The sequence below is a fragment of the Ischnura elegans genome, chromosome X, assembly GCF_921293095.1.
Source record: "Ischnura elegans chromosome X, ioIscEleg1.1, whole genome shotgun sequence".
Lineage (NCBI taxonomy): Eukaryota > Metazoa > Arthropoda > Insecta > Odonata > Coenagrionidae > Ischnura > Ischnura elegans.
The window spans coordinates 59535558-59558562 of NC_060259.1; the positions used below are offsets into that span (position 1 = coordinate 59535558).

General features: G+C 38.0%; 1 protein-coding gene across 1 annotated transcript in view; it reads right to left on the reverse strand.

Annotated features, from left to right (window-relative positions):
- The window catches only part of LOC124170680 (excitatory amino acid transporter 1), a 225973-nt gene that overhangs the window by 21142 nt on the left and 181826 nt on the right, over positions 1–23005 (reverse strand). Inside the window, exon 4 of the mRNA XM_046549579.1 lies at positions 8546–8591. Within this exon, the coding sequence (XP_046405535.1) occupies positions 8546–8591 (46 nt within the window). The remainder of the gene's footprint in view (positions 1–8545; positions 8592–23005) is intronic.

The following is a 23005-nucleotide window of genomic DNA, read 5'->3' on the forward strand; positions in this document are numbered from 1 at the left end:
TGGATACGAGATGGCAAAATAGCCCCTGCTCTAATTCCGAGCTCGCATTCCCGTCATTTCAAAAATGTTTTCAGTACTAACCTGCGCAATGACATGACCCGTGTAAAACGGCCTTCAGACCGCTTCTGCAGTGCCATCTTCTCCCTAGCAACTGAACGAGTTTCTTAACGCGAAATAACCTTAGATTTATACACTGATATATATTTTATAACCTCATACATGTACAGTTATGTGCCTACGAACAAATATTTGCGGACAGAATAGTTTTATGCTGTCATTTGAAGATAACTACTGCAGAATCGCATATAATGCTTGTCGAAGCATACGGCATACATGCTCTTGGCAAAATTCAGTGGTGAAAAAATTAAGTGTCGTTGCAAACTGCCATGGTATACCCAGAAACCAAACTCAAGGTTATTCGGAAGGGTGTGTGTAATCACCATGATGCAAATTGCCACGGGTGTAGTTTGCGTTCACCCGATAAAAATGGAAACATTTCATGTGAGGTGCACATACATACGGCCGGTGTTACTTCCAATCAGACATGCATCGCACCGTTTGCAAATGCGACTCGTGAATAAATACGCTTCTATGGAAACCTAAAACGCGCACAGAAGTGCACAATAATGGCATCAAACAAAATAAAAACTAGAAAACATGGCGAGAAAAAGCGCAGCAGTAAAAAGAGAAGAGAAAATGTGTATTCAGTACTTCCGATGAAATCAGATTTTCTAAACCCATATCCCGAAAAATGACTGAACATAAAAAGAATCAACCCATTTAAACTCACATTTATCAAATAAAAATTGTTGCTTTCCAGTATCATAACATTTTTTTCTCGCTATGCCACAAGAGAGGGTTCAAGAGGAGATATGGTGACGTTTGTGCAGAACTAGCGAAACGTTACTTCATGGGTGTAAAATCTGCATGAACGCTATTACAATCAGTGACCAATATTACAGCAAATATCAATGGAGAATTCTGAACCTTTGAAGAATTCTGAATGAAGATTTCAACTTTCAAACTAAAAGAAAACAATTTTTTTATTTGACTAGCAATGTTTGATTTCAGTTAACTACGTCTCATCAACACTACAATCTAACATATTTTTTAGGGTCTGGGGGGGGGGGCACGTGCCCCCGTGCCCCCCCCCAGGATCCGCCTATGGATCCAGTAGCACTTTCATGTCTCCTTCTGCTGTATGCATAATCTCAGCCAATTACTGTAGTGAACCTGATCAGTGTTAATATTATACATTCTCAGATCCAACCCGTTAGGCTACTTCTCAGTTGGAACAAATAATGCGAATTGATGTTAAGTTGGATAAGAGGGTTGAAAACGGACACCTACTTAAAGCATGTTCCCCTTATTACACTTGTTACTGGCCGCGTAAAGCCACGCAGTGACGCTTATTCAGCCATTTCTTCGCAAATCGATCGAGAACAGTGGAATATAGAATTAAGTGATGCTAATCTGGGATATTGCCTCACGATTAGGAGACGAACATAAGTTTAAAAGGAAATTGAACGATATAATTGAAGCTGGCACCCAAGGAGAATGGCGGAGGAGAATGAACAGGAGTTAGAATCCTTGGAGTGAAGAGAAGGAAGTAAGACGGAGGAAGAGGAGGCGCTGGAGGAGGTTCTACTAATCACCACTCGCGGCGCCACATTTCATTCCTCGCCACATACATGCAGTGGAGCAATTGCATACACGAAACAAAGCCTTAACTCTTATACCTCTGTTACCTACCTGTTTGCTTCAAGCATAAAATTGGACTTAATTGAAGTAACTATTTTATAATTGACTGCATGCATCACTTCATTCTCAAACAATAATCACTTCGGAATAAGGTAACCAGGAAACGAGGAGAGACAGGAATGTGTAAAAGAGTACTATTAGCTTAATACCTACAATAGCATGAAAAGTTCAAAAAGTCAGACTTTTGGATGAGATTAACATCCTAAATTTTATAGCAGTCACATTATTAATATTTTAATTATTATTTGCAAGTAATTTGATAATTTCCTCGATGAAAGGTCAATGTTATGGCACCTAAATTTAAAAATAATATTTTATCTTGGAAGGAGTTTGATAATTATCTCGTTTATTTGGAGACAGGACTTGGAATAAAAGTAAATTCCTAGAGAAAATAGTCATGATCATTTGAGTCCTATATCGCCCAAATTTATTTACAATTTAGTCACTACGCTTTAAATATTCATTTCTATAAATTCTCTAGGATGCTACAGGAGGTGGAGGAATAAAAACATTGCTTTTGTCCACATGGCGATATATTTTATCCGACCATGGTATCGTTGAACACCATGGGTGGCACCATGTAGGTTAAAGGTATTCAGAGCTTGAAAATATTACGCTATTACGAAACCATCGTCGTACAAAATGAATCACCATGTGGAAAATGCAAAGTTTTTATTCCTTCAACTCCCACGATAAAGGATTTCCACCAAGTAACGCCCGCTACTATTACTTACTCTGGAATGCTCTTGAGTTATTTATACAAAATAAAACAAAACGATAAATGCGACATGAAATAACTAACTCCAGAACGAGCTTTATATGTTGAAATAAACACTTGCAATTTTCCACGATTATGGATAATCGTAGACAATAGGGTGGTTTCCTTTTATTTTTTTTATTGCCTAAATCGAAAGATTATTACTCCTAGAGTACGAATTTCACACTTTTAGATTTTTAAATGACGATATCTATTTTTCGTGACTAAACGAAAAGTGAAAAATTTCAAGCGCGCGAAAACGCGACGGCTAAGTATGAATGATGGGAAATGGGATGAATGTGACGTCGTTCTGGTACCCGCTGCCGCAAGTGAGGTGACCTTGGGGCGAGGCTTTGAGTGCTGATACGACGCAGGATGCTAGCAGGTAGCAGAGTACCCTGCTAGCTGGTACTCTGGGCTTAAATAAGGATTATTTATACCTTATAAAGCGAAGAAAACTTTCCGACCTTGGCCAGTTTTAGTAGGTGATTATTAAGACATGTTTTCCTGAGCTCTGTGCCTCATGCATGCATTAATAATCTCAGACGATGTAAAACTCCTATCTACTCGTATAGAAACTAGGTCCCTGTGACGTCACATGGAGTGGCATCGCATGGGCGCCATTCTGGCCTTTTTCAAATGAGGATAAAATTGACCATTGCTATTCATTTAAACCGGGATTTCTAAAACCAAATAATTTGTATATTATGAATACACTAATGGTGGGTAACGAATCGCAATCAATAGCTTTCGTTTTCTTTGATGAAGGAAACTACCCTATTGCAAATGATTATTTCAATATGGAAAAATTCCACTCCATCACGCTTGGATCTTCGGATTTTATGATGAGCTTAAGATTTTCCAGAATTATTTTCGTGAAAATATGCAAGGCATCCGGAGAGACAAATGAAAACCCAATGACACGTGCTCCTGAGACGACGCGGCATCTTCGAGGCCATACCCGTGGAAGCGCCACTGACATTCACAGCAGAGTGTACACATTCTCAAGGCTTCCGGAGTAAGCCTTCGAAAAATACCATCGAGGAGTATCAGGAGGGCGGGCGTAAGAAGCGAGCGCGTCGCGGATCGGAAGGATTCTCAGGGCCCTCCAACACAAGGCAATCGATTGCCGATCGGATGTTTCACTCTTTTCCTCGTCTTCCTCCAAACGAAGGCTACTGACTGAGACAGAGAACACTGCGTCCAGTTTTGTCCCCGTTATCACTGATGAGGCTCTATTGAGAAACGAAGCCAACATATCTTTCCCATGAAATACAAAAATGAAATATTTTCACATCTTTCGTGACCTAATGGTTCTCAATTCAAATTCGTCCGTTCAAAAAATGGATTTACCTCGCTAAACTATCCTATGAAATCATAGAATTTTCCTATCACTAGATAATTTTGCACTTGGTATCTGCCTAACGCTTCCGCAAGTAAATGGAAGTACATTGTATTTTCCCATCATTAGATAATTTTTATTGTGGTACCTGCCTCATGAAAACAAAACCTTTCCATCATTAAGTAAAGGAAGTGGTGGACGTCTGCGGTGGGGAAAAATTTATAACTTCGTGATACTAGATGGATAGATTTATCATCAAATTGGTCAAATTTGATGATAAGTCTTTGGTCAAATTCCACATCGGATGTTTCACTCTTTTCCTCGTCTTCCTCCTTGACTGAGGAGAGACTATGGAGAGACGAAGTCAATATCATTCCCATTCAATGCAGAAAATCTAATATTTTTACATATTTCGTAATGCAACGGTTCTCAATTGACATCAGTTCAGAAAATAAAGGATTTAACACGCTATTTTTTAAAATTGCACTAAAAATTATCAAATTTTCAATTAAGTTTGATAATAATAATATAAATAATTCAACCATACGAAACCTTCCAAGCAGTGAGTAAAGAAAGTGATGGACGTCTGTTGTGGGGAACAATTTTAAACTTCCAGGCCCTTGATGGAAAGATTTATCATCGAATTGATTATTCCACAATTTTTGAGCACCGGGAATAGAGAAATATATATTTCAACATCTTCAAAAGAGGATAGCGCCTACCACTCCGTATAAAAATATTTAAAACCCGAGGAAAAAAACCGTAAACTTTTTTAAATGCCACTTATATTTTTATATGCCTTCCCATATTTTTGAATGCGATATAGTTTCGAATGATGAAGATAAAATGGATTGACCGTGTGAGTAACCAGGAAGTGCTAAGGAGAGTAGGAGAAAAGAGAAGCCTCCTAAAAACATTAAGCAGAAGAAGGGACAACTTAGTTGGCCACATTTTGGGGCACGATGGTCTGATGAAGACAATCGTTGAAGGACAAGTGGAAGGGAAAAAGGGCAAGGTACGGCCCCGAATGAGTTATATAGGACAGGTTATAAAGGATGTAAAAGAGAATAAATATGTAGCTATGAAGAGATTAGCGGATAGGAGAGAGAAATGGAGAGCTGTGTCAAACCAATCTTAGGATTGTTGACTAATGATGATGATAGTTTCGAGGAATTGAATTCCTACAACGTGGGAGAAAAAAAAACGTGGTAATTTATTTCGGACTATCCTTTCGGAATATTTCTTTCAGATATTAGTCGCTCTGTCAAAACAAGTGAATATTATTGTGCTCACTATTCATGTCAAGGAAATGACATGCCTCTGCTGCTAATGGCAAAGTTTAATAGACACAAAATAATTTAATTCTTTTGCCACTTGGCGCATCAACTTTTCATGCCAAGCACAAAAAATAATACGTTATTTCCACATTTTACGTCGATATGAAATTTTTAATCTCACTTGCCAACTAAATCATCTAAGACGTCAATTATATGAATTTATTATAGCCTATATTTATAAATTACTTACAGATAGGCGATTAATCAAAACTAGCAAACCATTTGGGCTTAGTGACCTTTATAATGGAAAACTTTATATGATGAACACACATGTAGGAAAGGCTGTCAACCTTATAGTCATCATAACAGTATTAACTTCATTGACTCAGTCATTTAAGTAAGTTGATAGAGGCGGATTAGCACAGAAATAAAATACTTATTCCACCATCATCATCACTGGTCAACAATCCTAGGATTGGTTTGACGCAGCTCTCCACTCAGTTCTCCTATCGGCTAATCTTTTCACACCTGCGTATTTCTTCTCTTTCACATCTCTCTTTACTTGTTCCATATATTTTTTCTCTCGTCGAATAAGCAGTCGTGGACAAAAAGCGGCGGTATTCTGAGGGGGTATTGGGCTACCCTTGGGTAAGGCAGACCATTTAAAAGATACCAAAACCTGTGAAGATACCGTGACTTGGCGACTGGGGGCCGCCAACAATTATGCCTCTCATCACCCGGGGGAGAGGGCAACAGCTCTTCCTCACATGTGCGAAGGTGGAGACCATACTGGTCGGTACAGCGACACACATTCCACTACGGGCGTGGTAACATTTACTTTAAAGGCTGTAGTACTGCGATGTGGAAGGCAAGGGGAAACCACCACATTATCATCCCGAGGAGTCACAGCTACTCCACTCAATTTATATAATGACATGATGGAATTCTCTCGGGTAAAATATTCCGGAGGTAAACTAGTCCCCCATTCGGATCTCCGGGCGGGGACTACTCAAGAGGGTACATCGGTCAAACGAGATAGAATGTTACTTATTCCACCATAAATATAAAAACGCCTAAGAAATGAACCCTGAAGCTGTAAATTATAATGCAATGCCATGAAAATCGTTTCAGAAAGATACACTAGGCTACCACGAGGCTTCTTCATTGAATATGGATAAATAACCAGAATACTATGCTAACACTCACAATTATAAAAACACGGAGAGAAGTAATTTTGCAAAGCCTATCATAGCGTATCCGTAACTTAACTAATTAAATCATATTAAACAAACCTTGGAGACAATGCTTGGAATTCAGGGAGTTTTCTCCGGTTTTTTGATGCCTTAGGGTTAACGATAGCTAATATTTGCTAGTCATAAGAAGATGATAAAATAACTGAAACAAGATTTGAAAATTTCCACGATAACTGGAGATTAGTTGTCAGGACAAAAGGTTTATCCTAGAATATTTGTGCGTCAAAAAGATAGCAAAGATTCATTGCTAATGAATGCTTAACGATCTCATTGAAACGAAGGAGTACATAAATATGATAATGAAAGAAAACTAGCCTCATAATTGAAAAATACAATTTCAAATTAAAGGCAGTATACAACGTCAATGACAACAATTACAAATAATTCATGAATGCGTTGCAGTGATGGACTCGAAAGAACTCTGGAATCACGTTAATGGCTTGAAAAGAGGCATATATGTCCATAACACGACGGAAATCACTTGGTTGAAAAATCATGATATCTTGTAATGGGCTACCTTATGAAGGAAAGATGCATCGATACAGTGAACAAAGAAATAATAATCATAAAACATTGAAAAATGTGTTTACTATTCACGGGTGGAAAATGCCCAAGGATTGAACAGTTCATGGTTTTCCTGTGAAATATCATGCGGGTATTACCCGCTCGGAAATTCTGCGAAGTAATTGAGGGCGGTTACGCTTTAATAGGTTTTACAAGATTACTTTGCTCCGTGTGTTTATCATTGACTCGCAGAAAAAAGGACAGCAAAAGTTGCATAGAATTAAGGATAATACGTGAAGCTGGTGGCATACGCTTAAGGATGTGGCTGAAACAAAAGTATCGTGCTATTCCGAAATTATCCAAAGATGATTTTTCATAAAAAAATTCTCTCCCTTGAAAGAAAATTTATTCTAGTACTTTCCAAACAGAATCTCACGGAATTCAAATTGAGATTTGATACGGGAACTTCTTAGTAATAACACCAAAAAATGAATTCTTAAATACAAAACTCGATTCTATATCGTGAGTCACGTCTATAAACTTATTACAAATAACCAGGCATTTCTTCCACGTTTTCTCCCCAATAAAATTTGTAGTACAGTTACTTGACATTTGATTAAAGAGAGATTAATTGCACAAGTTTGTTCAGCTTCAACTTATTAGCCTCGTAACAAGCAAAAGCCATATCCTTGAAACACTCTTTACCAGGATGACAAAAAATACACTAAGTGATATTGAATGGCTTGAAATTATTTATAAATTAAGTAAATTGAAATGATATTAATATCAAAACCAAACAACATTACACAAATTGGATACAAATGAAATTCAAATAGCTTACTACATACTTCTTCAGGGCAAAAACGGAAGTACAAGTACATACAAGGATAAATATAGAATGCATTTACCGTGAAGTGTAGCAGAAAAATCTGTATGTTCTCAGCTTAAAAACATTTTTGAAAAAAGTAACCACGTCGGTAGAAAGTTGGCTAATGATACTAACACATACTTATCATACCGTGAATAACAATGCATAACAGAAATAGTTCTCGGGTATCCAACCGGGTGTGGATTTGGGTCACAGGTCCCAACTTCTCGATGACTAAGTCCGCCATCGTCTTCAGGGGTTCAGGGGTCAGGGGTTCAGGGGTTGATGGCGAACTTAGTCATCGAAACGTTGGATCCTGTGACCCAAATCTACACCCGATTGGAAACTCCAGAACTATTCCTGCAGAGCATACGCCGGGAAAAACTAAAATTCTACAACAATACATAATTTTGAAAAAATATTCGTCCCCGTTTTTTACCATTATTAGCTTTGCTTCAACATCTATAACAGGAAAGTAGTATGCCATTTTGCATTCTTGCCATTACGCAAGGAGCTTATATTCTAATTGGTAAAAAAAGATACAATTACGATTAAAGTCACTAGTATGGCTAGACGTATTAGGTTCAAGGGAGTTGTAGAATTGAAATAAAAATTGTTCCCTAAACAATATGTAACTCAACTAATTCCCTTCATAGCTAATAAATCTTAGAAAAAAACATTTTAATTGATAGTTCGTCAGTTAATACTGTTGAATCTGTGATGAATTTGATTGGCTACATTTATCCTAAGCTGAAAATTATTACAATAAATATCCAAACTTACATGTCCCATTTACATCAGGTTTCGGAGGGATCAGGACTGTTCGATACTGAAATAAAAGGCAGAGATTTTAGAACACATACAAATTAAATAAAAAATTATAAAAATTTAAAATTAGAGATAATAAATATATATTCATTGCAATAATGTTCAAAAAGACCCTAGAGATATGTCTTCCATGAAATTGATTCCAAATGTAAAAAAATTATCACAACATGAAAACCAGTGCAGCAATTTAGAAGCCACAGGAGTACCACATTTTAGCAATGCTCATTTTTGGCTTAGCTACTCGTACTGTTATGTAAGGGTTGCGGTAATATAAATGACGACAGAGTCAGCTAAAACAATCAATAATCACATCTGAGAGGTTTCACAGACATGCAATAAATTACAAACAAATAATATTAATGCATCAAAAAAATAAATGAAAGAAAATTGGTAATAAAATAGTTAGTGTAGGAAAGAAAATAACTATTATTAAACTATTTATTCATCAGAAAGAGAGGTTAGTAATTTTAGAAAAAAAACTTGAAATGACATTGATCAGAAATTTTAACGGCGGAACTCGCTTGATACAATAAATGGGAAATAATATTGCGAAGGAAATGGACTTTTTTTCAAAACAGACCACACATGGAAACGCGTAACGAAAACATAACCTTTCACATTTCTTCGCACTGAGGTTGTCAGTCAGAGCTGCAGCGATAACAAATGGACGACGGAGAAGAAACGAAAATTCGAGATAATCAGCGATAGAGGGAGTTTGACCTCAATTTACATCCATCCCTTAATAAAGGAAATCAGGTCATGAGACTGGATGATGAAAATATTTGAGGCGTTAAATGATAACCTTGGATGATCAACTTTTAAACCTTCTCCGTCAACATCTGAAACATTATTGGATTTACTGCAATGCATTAATCAGGGACAAATATGACACAACGCGATAGGCGAGAGCTAGTGATTCTAAATAGATGTATTAAGGGCAAAAGGAGATAGAATAATAGGAAATTAATCCCCGCATTCTAAGCAGTGGAACTTCAGAGTGAAAACGATAAAAGGTTACTTTGATTTTTTGAGCGACACGAAAATACAGTCGGGTGGTGACCAGAATGAGAAAACTATTTACTAAATTTTAAGGTCCTTGATTATGTAATCGCTGGAATGTAAACCAAAAATCTTGTGAATTTGATACTTTTTAAATAAAGTGAACAAATACAGAATATATCAAAGCCCAATCGTATAACAAAATGTTTCCATAATATCTATTCAAACGAGTGCGACGACTTAATTCATTGCATTTATCTCCTATCGCTTCCAAAAATCCAACCTAGAATGCTGCAATGCCCTCAAAATGTGTTAAGTGTCAACATAATAGCTCGCTTGAAACATTTAAACTCTTAATAAACATTTATGTAAGTAGACTGAAGAAGATATTTTCAAGTTTCTTTAATTTTTATTTTTACGCTTGATATATCAATGGTGAAGGGGTCTCCTTGTTAAAAAAAGGTTTCATAACTCTGGAATCCAATACAGCCGCAAGTAACAAAGGAAATATATTTTATGGTAAACCAAGACCTTTTATGATATTTATATGAAAAATCGATAAATATAAATAAGAAAACCCATTTTGTTGAACCGCCGCGGCGCACCGCAAATGGAAATTGACGACGTGGAAAAGGTGATTAAAATTTTCGCCAAATGGATATTGAATTAAATTTATGTAATTTTGGGGCCAGAATGAGAAAATTAATTACTATTTCATCGCAGTTATTCCTTAAATAAATTTTCAAGGTCCTTCTGGAAGGTTAAGCTAAACCTATGTGAAGTTAATAATTAAAATCACCTTTTAAATAACGTGAACTTTCACATTTGGTAAGTATTATTTTAGTCATCACTCAACAGAAATTCACTTCTAAAAAAATTGGATACTTGAACCATCTTTATTTTTTGGGAAAATAATTTACAGCTTTACAAACGACAAAGAGATGATTTGATCCCGCGGAGTGTAGTCCGAGACTATAATTTCTTGCGTCAGAATTATCAGAAATGGATTTTTACTTCGTTAAGTTTTGGTTGGACTGGAATAAAAATTTCGGGAAACTTGCGGACCAGATATGTGTTCATGAGCGCAAGATGCCGCTGAGATAATGGGGTGAGAGCTGACAAATGACGTGGAACCAAGATTGGCTGGACAATCGATAAGGTTTCCGTCGTCATCCCATGTCAGGAACCAAAGTGAGACCACTACTCCTTGTCACTCAATCATCTCATCCTTTTAGCAACCGATCGAGTTCCAGCCAGCTCCTAATGGATGCTGCCATAACGAACAATGCCGAACTGTAATATTGAGGAAAAAAAGAGCCTGGACTCTCTATTCATCAAGACATATGACTTCATTTCGATCACTTTATTACGTTAGACAAATCTATGGAGGCTACCACGCCGCTCCTAATATACAGAGGGGGGATCGGGTTGGTGAGGTGGCTAGAGTGTTGGCTTACCACCCGGCGGGCTTGGGTTCAAATCCCAGCAGTGGCAGAGAATTTTCTAGATACACCCCGATCCCTGCTTGAGTGTTGTGTGGAGGACATTTCAAGTGCAACACTCCGTCCGTTGCATGGGATGTTAAGCCGTGGTCCCCTTGGCGCCTTTCGTTAAGAGCAGGCTAATGCCGACGCCGGGTTTCTCTCCACACTTCCTTCCATACCCTTCCCTCATGGCCCGAATGACCTCAGCTGTCGGTCGCCTCCTCCAAGTACCACAGCCATACCTAATATACAGAGCCTATTTCGTTCTGTTCGTGTGGCCTCGTAACGGTCCGTATACGCCTTTCACATCACCATTAATAAACATTAATATACAGGGTGTTTCAGGAGGAATCTGCGATACTTCTGGAGGCGGTAGGAGAGACAATTTTTTACGAATATTTGGTCCATAAACTTGGAGTCGCGACCTCTCGGTTAGTGAGCTATGGTGAAGTACACATTTTGTTGGATACACTTTGCAGCTACCGTGAAAACGAACTTTTCTTGGGTACCCAACTTTTACAACAATTTATGTAATAGTCTGGATTTTTAAGGGCATTCAATAATTATGGTTGGAAGAACATGTGCGATAATGATCGTCTGAAACAATCCCAAAATGGGTAAAATTGCGCGATCGTATTGTAAATGCTCGGTCAGAGCTCTCGTTTAATTAAGCTCAAAGAAAAACATCCAAAACAAATCACTGGAGCGAGGTGGTTCTTCATGTATTATCGACACAGTACAAAGTTGGCTATGCTTTTTCCTGAACTTTCAAAAGAAACAATGTCCTGTTTTATCTTAATGCTTAATTTATTTTTATTTAAATTGTTTTGTGTTCTTGGAAAAAATCGGATTCAACTAGAAATATTCTGTTTATAATTTACTTCCACGTCTTTCTATAATTATACAGGGCGGAGAGAAACTGTGCTACGAAATTTTAATCCCAGATTAATGCCAGTAGGAACAAAAATTACCAATTATGTTTCGGTCGAAAACGCACAGTTTTTAAACGACAGAAACTTTGAGCCAAGAGGTCCGATTGGCCGCGAGTTTGCTCTGTTGCCGGATGCTCTGGACCAATCATGACTTCGAATGGTTTGTCTACCGGAGTTCGTTCGGGGTAAAAGTTTGGTGACACAACTATTCTCCACCCTGTATATATCAAAGTAGGTAGCAATGATCAGAAGTACACGTATTTACACGTATATTGCTATAGTAGTTTTTTTTAAATACCATACATTCATTTTGTTGTATGTTAATTTTACGTTCCATCTTGGTTAGTTTAACATTTTTTGAAAAAAAAAGAGAAATAATGCTAACTTTTGCTTAATAGGTGATGTTATGAGTTGATATTTTGGTAAAAATTGGCTTTAATTCGTCCTCATTGAAAATTCTCCAGCATGCTCTGATATTTTTGGCGAAATTTTCAAATCGCATGTTACAGCTTCATAATCATGAATAAGTAATAAGTACAAACAAAGAATATTGTTCTCTAACAAGCTCCTAATACGCAAAAACCCGCCCTCTTCTTTATTTATTTATTTATTTAATGACACATTTAATAGACAAAGGCCAGGTGGCAAGTAATTAGTAGCTAAGTGTAAAGCCTGTAATATGATTATACTATTAGGCACTAAGCAATAAGAGACAACAAGAAAACCGCACCCAGCAAGAAGCGCAAATCAAGAAAAAATTAAAACATAAAATCACTCTCCTCTCATTATCTTCCAGTAGGGTGCATGGCTGTAGGAATTCGATGAAAAAGACGCGTTTTGGTGAAGGAGTTTGAAAAAAAGGAAAACTGTAAGGTCAAAATCTTCATATAGGCCACAGGAGAATATCTTTCATCCATTTATTTTGACTGTTTTACGAGCACAGTTTTATTTTGTAAAAAAAATAATCTCTAAGACCATGCTGAGCCAAGAGTCGACAAATATTTCCTTTGACAAACTTATCCTTTCCAAATATTTTCAAACCGGTGAACTTCGGATTCCTCCATGCTTTCACGAATCATGCCCTAAATACCTTGCGACTCGCACACTCTTGTCTACTCTAAAACGGACTTGTTACTTCATGGAAAACATGCACATTTCTTGAATGAGAATGATACGGACGAAATTCCTAAAATTATTTCCTTCAAAAAACCTTCAACACCATGCTGAGGATGGGGATTTGCGTGAACAGTTTCTTGTTTGGTGACCTTCTACATCTCTGTTCGACCCATTTAGAACATTTTTATGCAGATCAGTTTCACACACTAACGCTTCAACCCGCAATAATTTTATACATCCTTCACTTCTCCGTGTCACTTTTCATCATCAGCTGGCGTGAAATTCACGTCACCTCCATTCAAGAAGTGACTCAATTGTTCTGTTTTTTTTTTTGCTTACCCTCTTTAGACCTGAAAGTGTAATTTACGCAGAAAATTTGTGTTTCACCCATTTTCCTACACAAATAGAACTGAAAAATATTAATCCGCTTAAAAAAATGTTAAATCTTGCAAAATGTATGCAATATGATACAAGCGGTGCTCACTTGTAGGCACTCTTAGATCAGGAAATGATAAAAAAAAAACCAGATGCATCATACACAAACAGGCCATCCGACGTTGCTTGAGAAGGATAGTACACAGAGAATTGGAAATTCTCGGAACTTGGGAATTTATGGTGACACGGCAGGATTTTAGGTAAAGATACAAAGCTGGTATGATGATGGTACACATATTAAACAGCAAAAAATGGAAAAAATTATTACCGTGTACCGCGCACGGGATCAGCTTATACCCCGCTTCAAAGAATTTATCGTTATTTGTGCCTGTATTTGCGTAGACCAAAAGCTTCGTGTGAACGCATACTCCAGCAAAAATGGTTCCACGAAGAGGGTTAAGTGTGGAATACATTTTAGTTCCGTTTCCCCATTTATCGTGTCAAGAGGTGTGCCTACCCGCAAGCATGTCCACCCATAGATGTTGTATGACGTGACTTGGCAAACAGTTATGAGAATACGACGGAAAGGACGTGTCGGACACAAGCAGAGGTATCACTACGGGCTTTGGGAGCATGAGATACACCTACGTACTAACTTTGGTTTCAGTCTGTGTAGCCTTGTGGAAATGCATAGCGGGCAGACAAACATACATTCTCTTTTATTTATATAGATAGAAGATAGATAGACAGATAACATTCTGGGGCTGAAGAGGTTATGCGGAAAAATGCATGCTGAAAATCCCTAGTAGCACCAAAAGGACTATATCTGTATATCTTTAAGATTTCGAAATACATCGGTGTACAGATTTGCAAATCTGTATATTATATATATTTTATACATGTCTGATGATCCATGGTCCTTGATGTATACCAGAATCTTTAAAATATACAAAGGATATCCTTACGGCGTAACCAGGGATCATCAGGCATGTATAAGATATGTATAATATACGGATTTACGACGAGTTATACGCATTTAATCTACATAAAATCCATATTATGGCAGCAGATATAATAAGTATAATATCTAGATATTATCTGCGTGGTAGAAGACATTTGCATGTATTTTACACAGATATATTATGTATACAGTGTATATTGTGATACGTATTAAATCTAGATATAATCATTTTGGTGCTATTGGGGAAGGTACTTGTGCGATGGAGGTGGGTAAAGCTCGCGAGGGAAAGCAAGGGAGACGCTCGCGGGAGAAGTGGCTTACCCGATGCGGGGCTAAGGCTTGATGAGCAACGCAAGACGATGACAAAAGGGTCGCTGCCAAATGCCCGTGCATTTAGCGTCCTCGCCCGCCGCCAGGCACATGTCTTTCATACAACTCGAGCGGACGACGCCAGGTAGCGGGCCAGGCGGCATCCCCCTCACTACGCGGACGAAGATGCACCTCAAGTGGGGCGTTTAGACTCGACGTAAATTCGAATGGCTCCTCCATCGTGTCTCCCAACGTGGCCATGAATGCGACGGATTCAGCCGCTGAATGAGATCCTAACTTCCGGAGCATTTCACTGAAAATGCGAGCCTTTGAATGGCTGGAGCAGGAAAGCTTCGTGAAGCTAACGAAAATTTTTTCAGTCAATGCCCTGAGATTTAAAAAGCGCTTTCAATATCCCAAAATAATAAACATACTTGGAGAGTATGATGAAAGTCACAACGCTGACAAAGTCAAAGCTTAGTCGCAAGCTGCGAGCGTGGTTAGTTTTGATATCATGAGTTTTTACCACTCACACCCACAGCCCACGATCCATATTTTAACGCATCTTAAACTGAACTTTTGAATTGACTTTTGGAGAGCATAGCATATACTGGTTTTTTAAAATTGGTAAAACGGTTCATTTACTTTCCATTTGCCAAATAAACTTTGATTTTACCCAATAAAATACTAGCAAAAAAACTATCATTTAGAGTACGGAACCTAAGTAAGCCAATAAAAAATGAGGTCACATATTTGACATATGTTACGATTTTTTCATCGCAAAACTAAAGTTTTTCACGCCACAACAAATTCTTTTCCATGAAAACTTCGGAATATTTACCGATTGACCAACACAAAAAAGGCCCTGAGAATGCTGGACTCTTTACCCTGATGCTTTCAGAGGTTACATTTGGAAATTTACAAATGTCTTCCGGTTATTAGAGCGATCCCTAAATATGCGTAAAAATTCAGATTACAACTAGAATATAAATGTCATTTCGGCAAAAGTTATATAACATGCGTCACTCTAGTGTGTCATGCACCATATTTTAATAAAAACTGCAATCTTGTAGTATTTCGTCATGAATCACCAAAAATTTAATTTTTTAACAAAAGAAGTTTCTGTGCCAGCTGGAAGATAGTAGACTGAAAAGATGTCAAACGTTAGAATAAGCTCAACTGATTCCATTTCATGACCAATGAAGCCTATGAAAAAGAAAAAAAACTTGTTTATGAGATATATAAAAACGTGGCCAAAAATATTCATCTTGGAAAAAATTTTCATAGGTTGTCTTAGTAAATTTGACTACTTAACTCCATTCATCATATAAATCTTGGACGATAAAATACTGGATGAACTAGGAAAACCTTTCTGCCCAAATAAAAAGAATAAAATACCACCTTTAACCTTGGCTTGGGTACTTGCTCAATTGAAATATCAGCCAGTTTAATGCTGGTAACGCGTCCTGGAATGCATTTCAGTGATTGATATCCCACATTTAAAAGTATGGTGATGTCTGCAGATTAAACACTATGTCAGTTTCACTAACATTACCTATTTCTCTAGTATTACCTGAATTAGTTTTAATAAATTTCTTAGAATGAAATAAAAATAAATATTCCGCAGAAACTAGAATAGCGGCAACTCGTAATGTTTTTAACGACACATGCATGTATAATCTACGGAAAAAGTATTTTTCGCTGAATATCAGCACTTCGGCTACTAAAAAGCAGAATCTCAACTTTTTCAGCATATAGTAAGGCTTTGATTCTGTTCCAAAAGAACTTTACTAGAATATCACCTCGGGTGTTTTGGGCCAAGATTTTTTAGTGTGAGAAAAAAACAGCTTGACAGAAACGCCTTTTCACTCGACTTGATAATTTCAAAAGCATAGCAGCTGAAACTATTCCCGATAGTGTCCGTGTCTCCTCCTACGGTAAAAAAACAGAGGGGATTACAAAATAATTTCCACGGGGGGTCTATAAAAAGATAAGAATACTATGGTGAGAACCTCCCTGGGAAAACCTAGATAGAACTGAGATCCAGCAAAGTTAAAAATGCTGCCAGAATATATGGCCTTGCCGGACTATCCCTCAAATTTCACGGTGCTAATGGGCCAGCAAGTTTCTTAAAATAAACAGTCTCTGGATACAACGCGATGATTAAATTCTGAGAGTTCCCGGAAAAAATACAAGAGAATATTGGACTTATAGAGAAGGAAAAATATATATGGCGCAGAGAATGCAATTACACAATGTAATGAAAGCTTGCACGGTGTCATGCGAGCTCGTGTAACCTCTTTCACGGAAATGCAACACGAAAGAACATAAAAAAGTGTGTGAAATCGATTCTCGAAAAGAAACAAAGAGGGACTTGGTTTCCTTCCAGCGACTGATTTTCGAGGTATCCCTCAATTGGCTGCCTCCCAAGGTGGCTAAAAAAAGATGGGGTTGACAACTGTAAGATTTGAGAAAATAAAAAAAATAGGCTTGGCATCTGTTCACTCGCCTTAACAATCCGCCAATCAAAATCCGAGACTTCTAAATCCGTGCCATTCTCTTCTCGAAGGGAGTAATTTAGCAAAATGCGCACCATGCATCTTCAGCGAATTAGTAATAATTTATTCTCTCCCAAAATGTTGATTGTGAAAACTGGTAATACCAAAGGAGAGGAATATCTTTAGGTGGTCTCCAAGGCCATAAGACCAAAATTGAGCCACCGGCAATAAAAAAAATCACGTCACAAAAATAATAGCAGTAACAATTAAATACGTATTATTACAATAAAATGACATCAAAATATGTTAAATTTTTTTCTTGATAAAAATCCAGTCTTCGGCAAGTTTTAACATTTTATTATAGAGTTTATGCTATTCCCAGACGGCACAGAATCCTCCGTATCTAATTCGTATACAGATAGTATCCATTGACTACGGCTCCATCGCTTTTGTCAATGGATACTATCTGCATACGAATTAGATACGGAGGATTCTGTGCCATCTGGGTTAATTTTAGCGGGCAGTAGATTAAATATCTTTGGCACCATGTGGAGAAAGTGACGTTTATATAAAGTTAATCTTGGTATGTTTGTTACAATGCTTGATCAACCCCTTAAATTATATTTTTTCATTTTCCGGATACACTCAGTATATTGCCGAGTCGAGGAAGACTTCCCGTAGACTACGTTACTTGAGGGGAATAGGAGCTGATGGTGGTACCAGTGGCGCAGCGAGGTGGGGTTTTGGGGGATAAAACCCCCCCAGAGCTCAGAGAAATTTTTAAGGTTAATCCATTTTACTTAATTGGATCAGTATTACTTATGGCATAGAGTTAGGATTAATGAAATATCCCTTGATTGTTTGAGGCGTAAATTAGTGAAAGCGATTCATAATTAAATGAAAAAGAAGAACTTTGTGCTTTCACATTAATATTTATTCACGACCATGGTTTCAACTTTAGACGCCCTGATGATGACGTCTAACGTTGAAACCATGGTCGTGAATAAATATTAATGTAAAAGCACAAAGTTTTTCTTTTTAATTTAACCTTAGAAAGCCGTTAAATTCGCCATTTTGAACCATTATTGTTAAAAAAATTTCTGGAGGAGGGCCCCCGCAACTCCTGCTTACCCTGACGGGTATGCAATACCCCGACACCCCTAAGTATTACTTAAGCCTAAAACCCCCCCTAGCCTTTATGCCTAGCTGTGCCCCTGGGTGGTACCTATGCTAGAATATCAAGGGAGGTGGGGACGTCCGCCAAAAAGTTTACGGTTTACCTAATCTAGCGGAGAAGGTAAATATAGGATTAATCTTGCATTGCCGCAGTGACGTAGCCATAACTTAACAGATTTTCTCATTTCCTACGTTCCTTTTTTTGGTTTCTTCATTTTCTATGGAGAATCTCACGAGTATCGATATCTAAGGTAGATGTATATGTAGTGGAATAATCCTTCAATAACGATCTTAGAGGATGCTGGATCCTAGGAGAAGAAACCCCACGCAAAATTAATTAACCTTCAAGAGGAAGGAGATTAAATAGAGACAAAAGAAGTTTTTGGTAGCCGGTTTTTAAAAAATACGTATGCCCTTATTTATACATTTGTTTCCCTTGCCCTTCTGCGCATGTTTGTACGCATGCCCTTCGAGTACCTTTGCCCTGCCATTTGAGGTGTTCGTATTTTCCCATGGTAATATGCCACCTTTAAGCCTATAAAGGGCCTATATAAACACGATGAAGGATAGTAAATTTCAAGCTATATCCAAGATTTGACTTTTCCTTCACGAGCCAACTCCATGATATGGAAATCGATCGCCGATTAATAAGATCCGAGATCGAAAACTTTTGTTGATACAAAGGGAGGATAAGCACCCACCACTCGAAAAACTTTAAATCCTTGATTTAATCCCCGGATTAAAATTAAACTCGCCAGCGTTGAATATAACTAAGAGGCTCTAAATTTAGATTTCTGTAGATAAAGAGTTTTTTGCTTCGAAATTTTGCTTGTGAGGTTATTTCTATCTCCGATGACTCATCCACAGGTGATCCACACGGATTCGACATAGTTTTCTATAGAGGTTAGAGTTTTCTATATACAATGGCGTTAAAAAACTATGATTTTGACTCAAACATATTTAAGGATAAGAACCAACTTGCAGAATTGGATTGATTATTGAATATACAAGTGGAAGCGGAGAGGCGCTACTACGAGAGTCAGTGAAGTCATCATCTAATTTGAGAAAGCCTCCGATTTTTTGCTGCAAATAGTCCAAGATGCAGGAAAAATAAGGGTCTCTTCATTTTTCAAACTCCAAAACAATCGACAATCATTTAAAAGTGATGGTTGAGCGCAAGGGGACTGTATAGAGGAGGCCCAATTCTATCCCATTGAGGGCTGATTTCTGTTGCCACTTCGGTCGCATTTTAATCGGCTTTCACTAATGTCCGCAGCGCGGTGATGAGTGCAATGCGATCCTTTTTTTCCAACATTTTGCATTATAATGTTTGTAATTGCGAGGAATGTTATTGAAAAGTAACAAAATTTGATAGATCACATCATCAGATGTATAAATTCCGGTTAATATCCCTAATCATACCTTATTTGCTCGTGAAATTCGGATCAATTTGTCCGTCAGCGACGCGAGTGGCGACTTTTGTAAACCCATTTAAATGCGCGGTGGGCGACAACACTTTTTGAGGCCGACTTGAGGATCCTCTTTTGTAATATTCGTGGTCGAGCCCATGGCACAATCATATGACACAATGGAACTTAAAATGTGCAGCGATGCGATGACAAGATACGTTTTGGAATAACCATCGTCATTCATAACCTAAAGGAAATTAGCCTTCTCCCACAAGCCTGCGTGCGTATATTTTTTACTCCTCATGGTATTTTAATCATACCCTTCCCTTGATTTCTCTCATTTCAAAGAACAAAATTAAAATCAAAATCTGTATGAACCACTTCGTACATACTCCATCAAAGAACAAAACTAAATATATTAAATTGGAAGTAAGGAAATTAAAATTTGTAAGGTTCACTGTTATTTAATTATGGGCACGACCCGGGTTTCGTAACTTGGTTACATCGTCAGGTGACTGATCTTGCATGCATCATAAATTTATACACAAAGTACACAAGTGACATGTCCTCACTGTCACTTGTGTACTTTGTGTATAAATGTATGATGCATGCAAGATCAGTCACCTGACGATGTAACCAAGTTACGAAACCCGGGTCGTGCCCATAATTAAATAACAGTGAACCTTACAAAGTTTTATTTCCTTACTTCCAATATGGAGGGGTTTCACAAAGTAAAGCCTGAAGTTATTAGTTAAATATGTTATAACTAAATCAGCACCCATGCTTTATTTCCCGAGTGTTTAATTACTTAATTAATTGGTGTTTATTGCCAAACCAAACACGTTCGCGGCTATCGTGAAATTTGCCGTTACTTCCCCATGGGTATCAATTTTCATAAAAATGAAATCGATCCAATCATTTTTAAATTAATGCGCACTTCCTTGGTGTAGTTGAAAATGATGAATTGCAATAATTTTTTGGAATACCTATGCACCGTTATTAAATAATTCATCCCCTTTTGCGTATGCAACGCATTGCACGTTGTGTTTTCTTCTATATTTATTTACTGTCACCTAAGATACCTACAAAATGTAAAAATGAGTCGTGCTTTTAGACATGGAAACGTTGAAATAATTTATTTACTCTCCTTATAAGCCCAGAATGAAAGCATTCATGAATAAAAGCATCGGAAAAAAGTCGGCATTTCATAGTTTTTTGCAACAGTTTCGAATTTATCTTCTGAGCCTTCATTACACTCTTTCTATTTCACCGTGATGCCTTGCTTCGATTTTATTGCATTGGGAACAGAATGCAGCGGAAGGAAAACATATATCTCGTTTTAAGAAAGGACTGTCTTCTAACTGCCATTGTCAGAGGTTCTATGCTTTCAGAAAGTACCGGGAAAACCTCTACCTTTGTGACACTGGCGACCGACCGCTACGTCCGTAGTAACCGATATGAAACAATGGCTTTCCCCTTCTCTCGTCTTTCGGGGTGGACGTTCCATGGGATTTCCTAGAGAATTCAAGACAGGCCTAACCGCACTTGTCCGACGTTTAGCGAAGGCTAGGGCTGAGGTAATTCCGCACCCACCCTCACGCCTCCTAGGAGAGGGGTGATGGTTGGGGCAGAAGCTTTGAATCTATTATTTCCATAGTCTGCGAGTAATAAACCGAATTATTATTGCCATAAGTAAAGCTTTGCTTTCGGTGTTATTGCAGGTAGACACACTCGTGGGTGCAGTTATTATCGTAAGCAGGCCGCTTACCCAGAATTGAGTGTTGCAAGTAGCCCTTAGGAGGCTAATCCCCCAACAGTTTCGTTTTTGACTAATCTTGTGCGACATCGCTTCTCAGTGGACTTGTCACAACAATGTAATCCGCACGTCGAGTTTCAAATGAGTTGAGCCGAGCGGAGGGCCTTACTTGTACAATGATGACAAAATTTTCCTTGCAGTGAGAGAACAACTCTCAGTCTTGGCTAATAAACGAGTGACACTAGATATACGAGTCGAGTTTGTTTTTTTTGTGGAGAATTGATTTTTGCGTTATTAGTGGCAGAGCAAAATGAGAAGAGATGGCTGACTCAGATGCATCTGAATTTAGTTCTGACTCCGATGATTCTTACATTCCATCCGATTTCGAAGAAGACACTGAATCTTCATATTTAGAGGACGAAACTGGAGAAGATTCACCTGAACAGGAAGAATGTCACGTTATCAAGCTCCGATGAATGGAGAGACTGCACCAATACTATGAGAAGATTCAACTTTTCTAGTGGTACCACATTGGGCGTGCAATTGGACCTTCCAGATCCGGTGAGTATCTACCAAAATTTCCTGAACTACGAAGTTCAAACACTTATAGTGGAAAAGACTAATAGATTTGCGAGTCAGTTCATAGATTATGAAATGATTAGCGCTCAATCGAGAATGCGAAAGTGGAAAGGCACAGATAAGGGCGAAATTCGGAAATTCATCCTTATTGCAATGGTATAAACCATTTACCCAAAATGCGGCTATATTGGTCTCACAAACCATCGTACGGGAATAACCTGATGAGGAATATCATGAGTCGAGATAGATTCGATCTAGTATTGAAATGTTTTCACGTCAGTAACAATGCTGATTTGACGGCCAAAACTGATAGATTAGCAAAAGTGAGGCCACTTCTCGACCTACTTGGCGGGATATTCAGTTTCACGCTGACTCCCGAGAAAAGCATTGTAATCGATGAATCGATGGTGCCTTGGAGAGGTTGATTACATTTTAGGCAGTACCTTCCAGGAAAGGCTCATAAATATGGGATAAAATGCTATAAACTGTGTAGCCCTGACTAATTCACGCATATTCTGCAAGTGTACTCTGAGAGAAGTGAAGTGCCAAACGCGAGGGAGAAGGGTGGACATGGAAAAAAGTTGTAACGCAACTGATGGAGGGACTTTTTGATGCGAGACGGACATTGTACATTAATAATTTTTATACAAGTGTGGGCCTAGCTGAAGACCTTTTGGGTAGGGAGACCTATGTTTGTGGCACACTGCGGGCGAATCGGAAAGGTAATCCACCAGGGGTTCGCCAAAAAAGTTGAAAAGGGAGGAAATTATTGCAAGGCAAAATCGAAAAGGTGTCCGATAGTGAAATGGTAGGACAAAAGA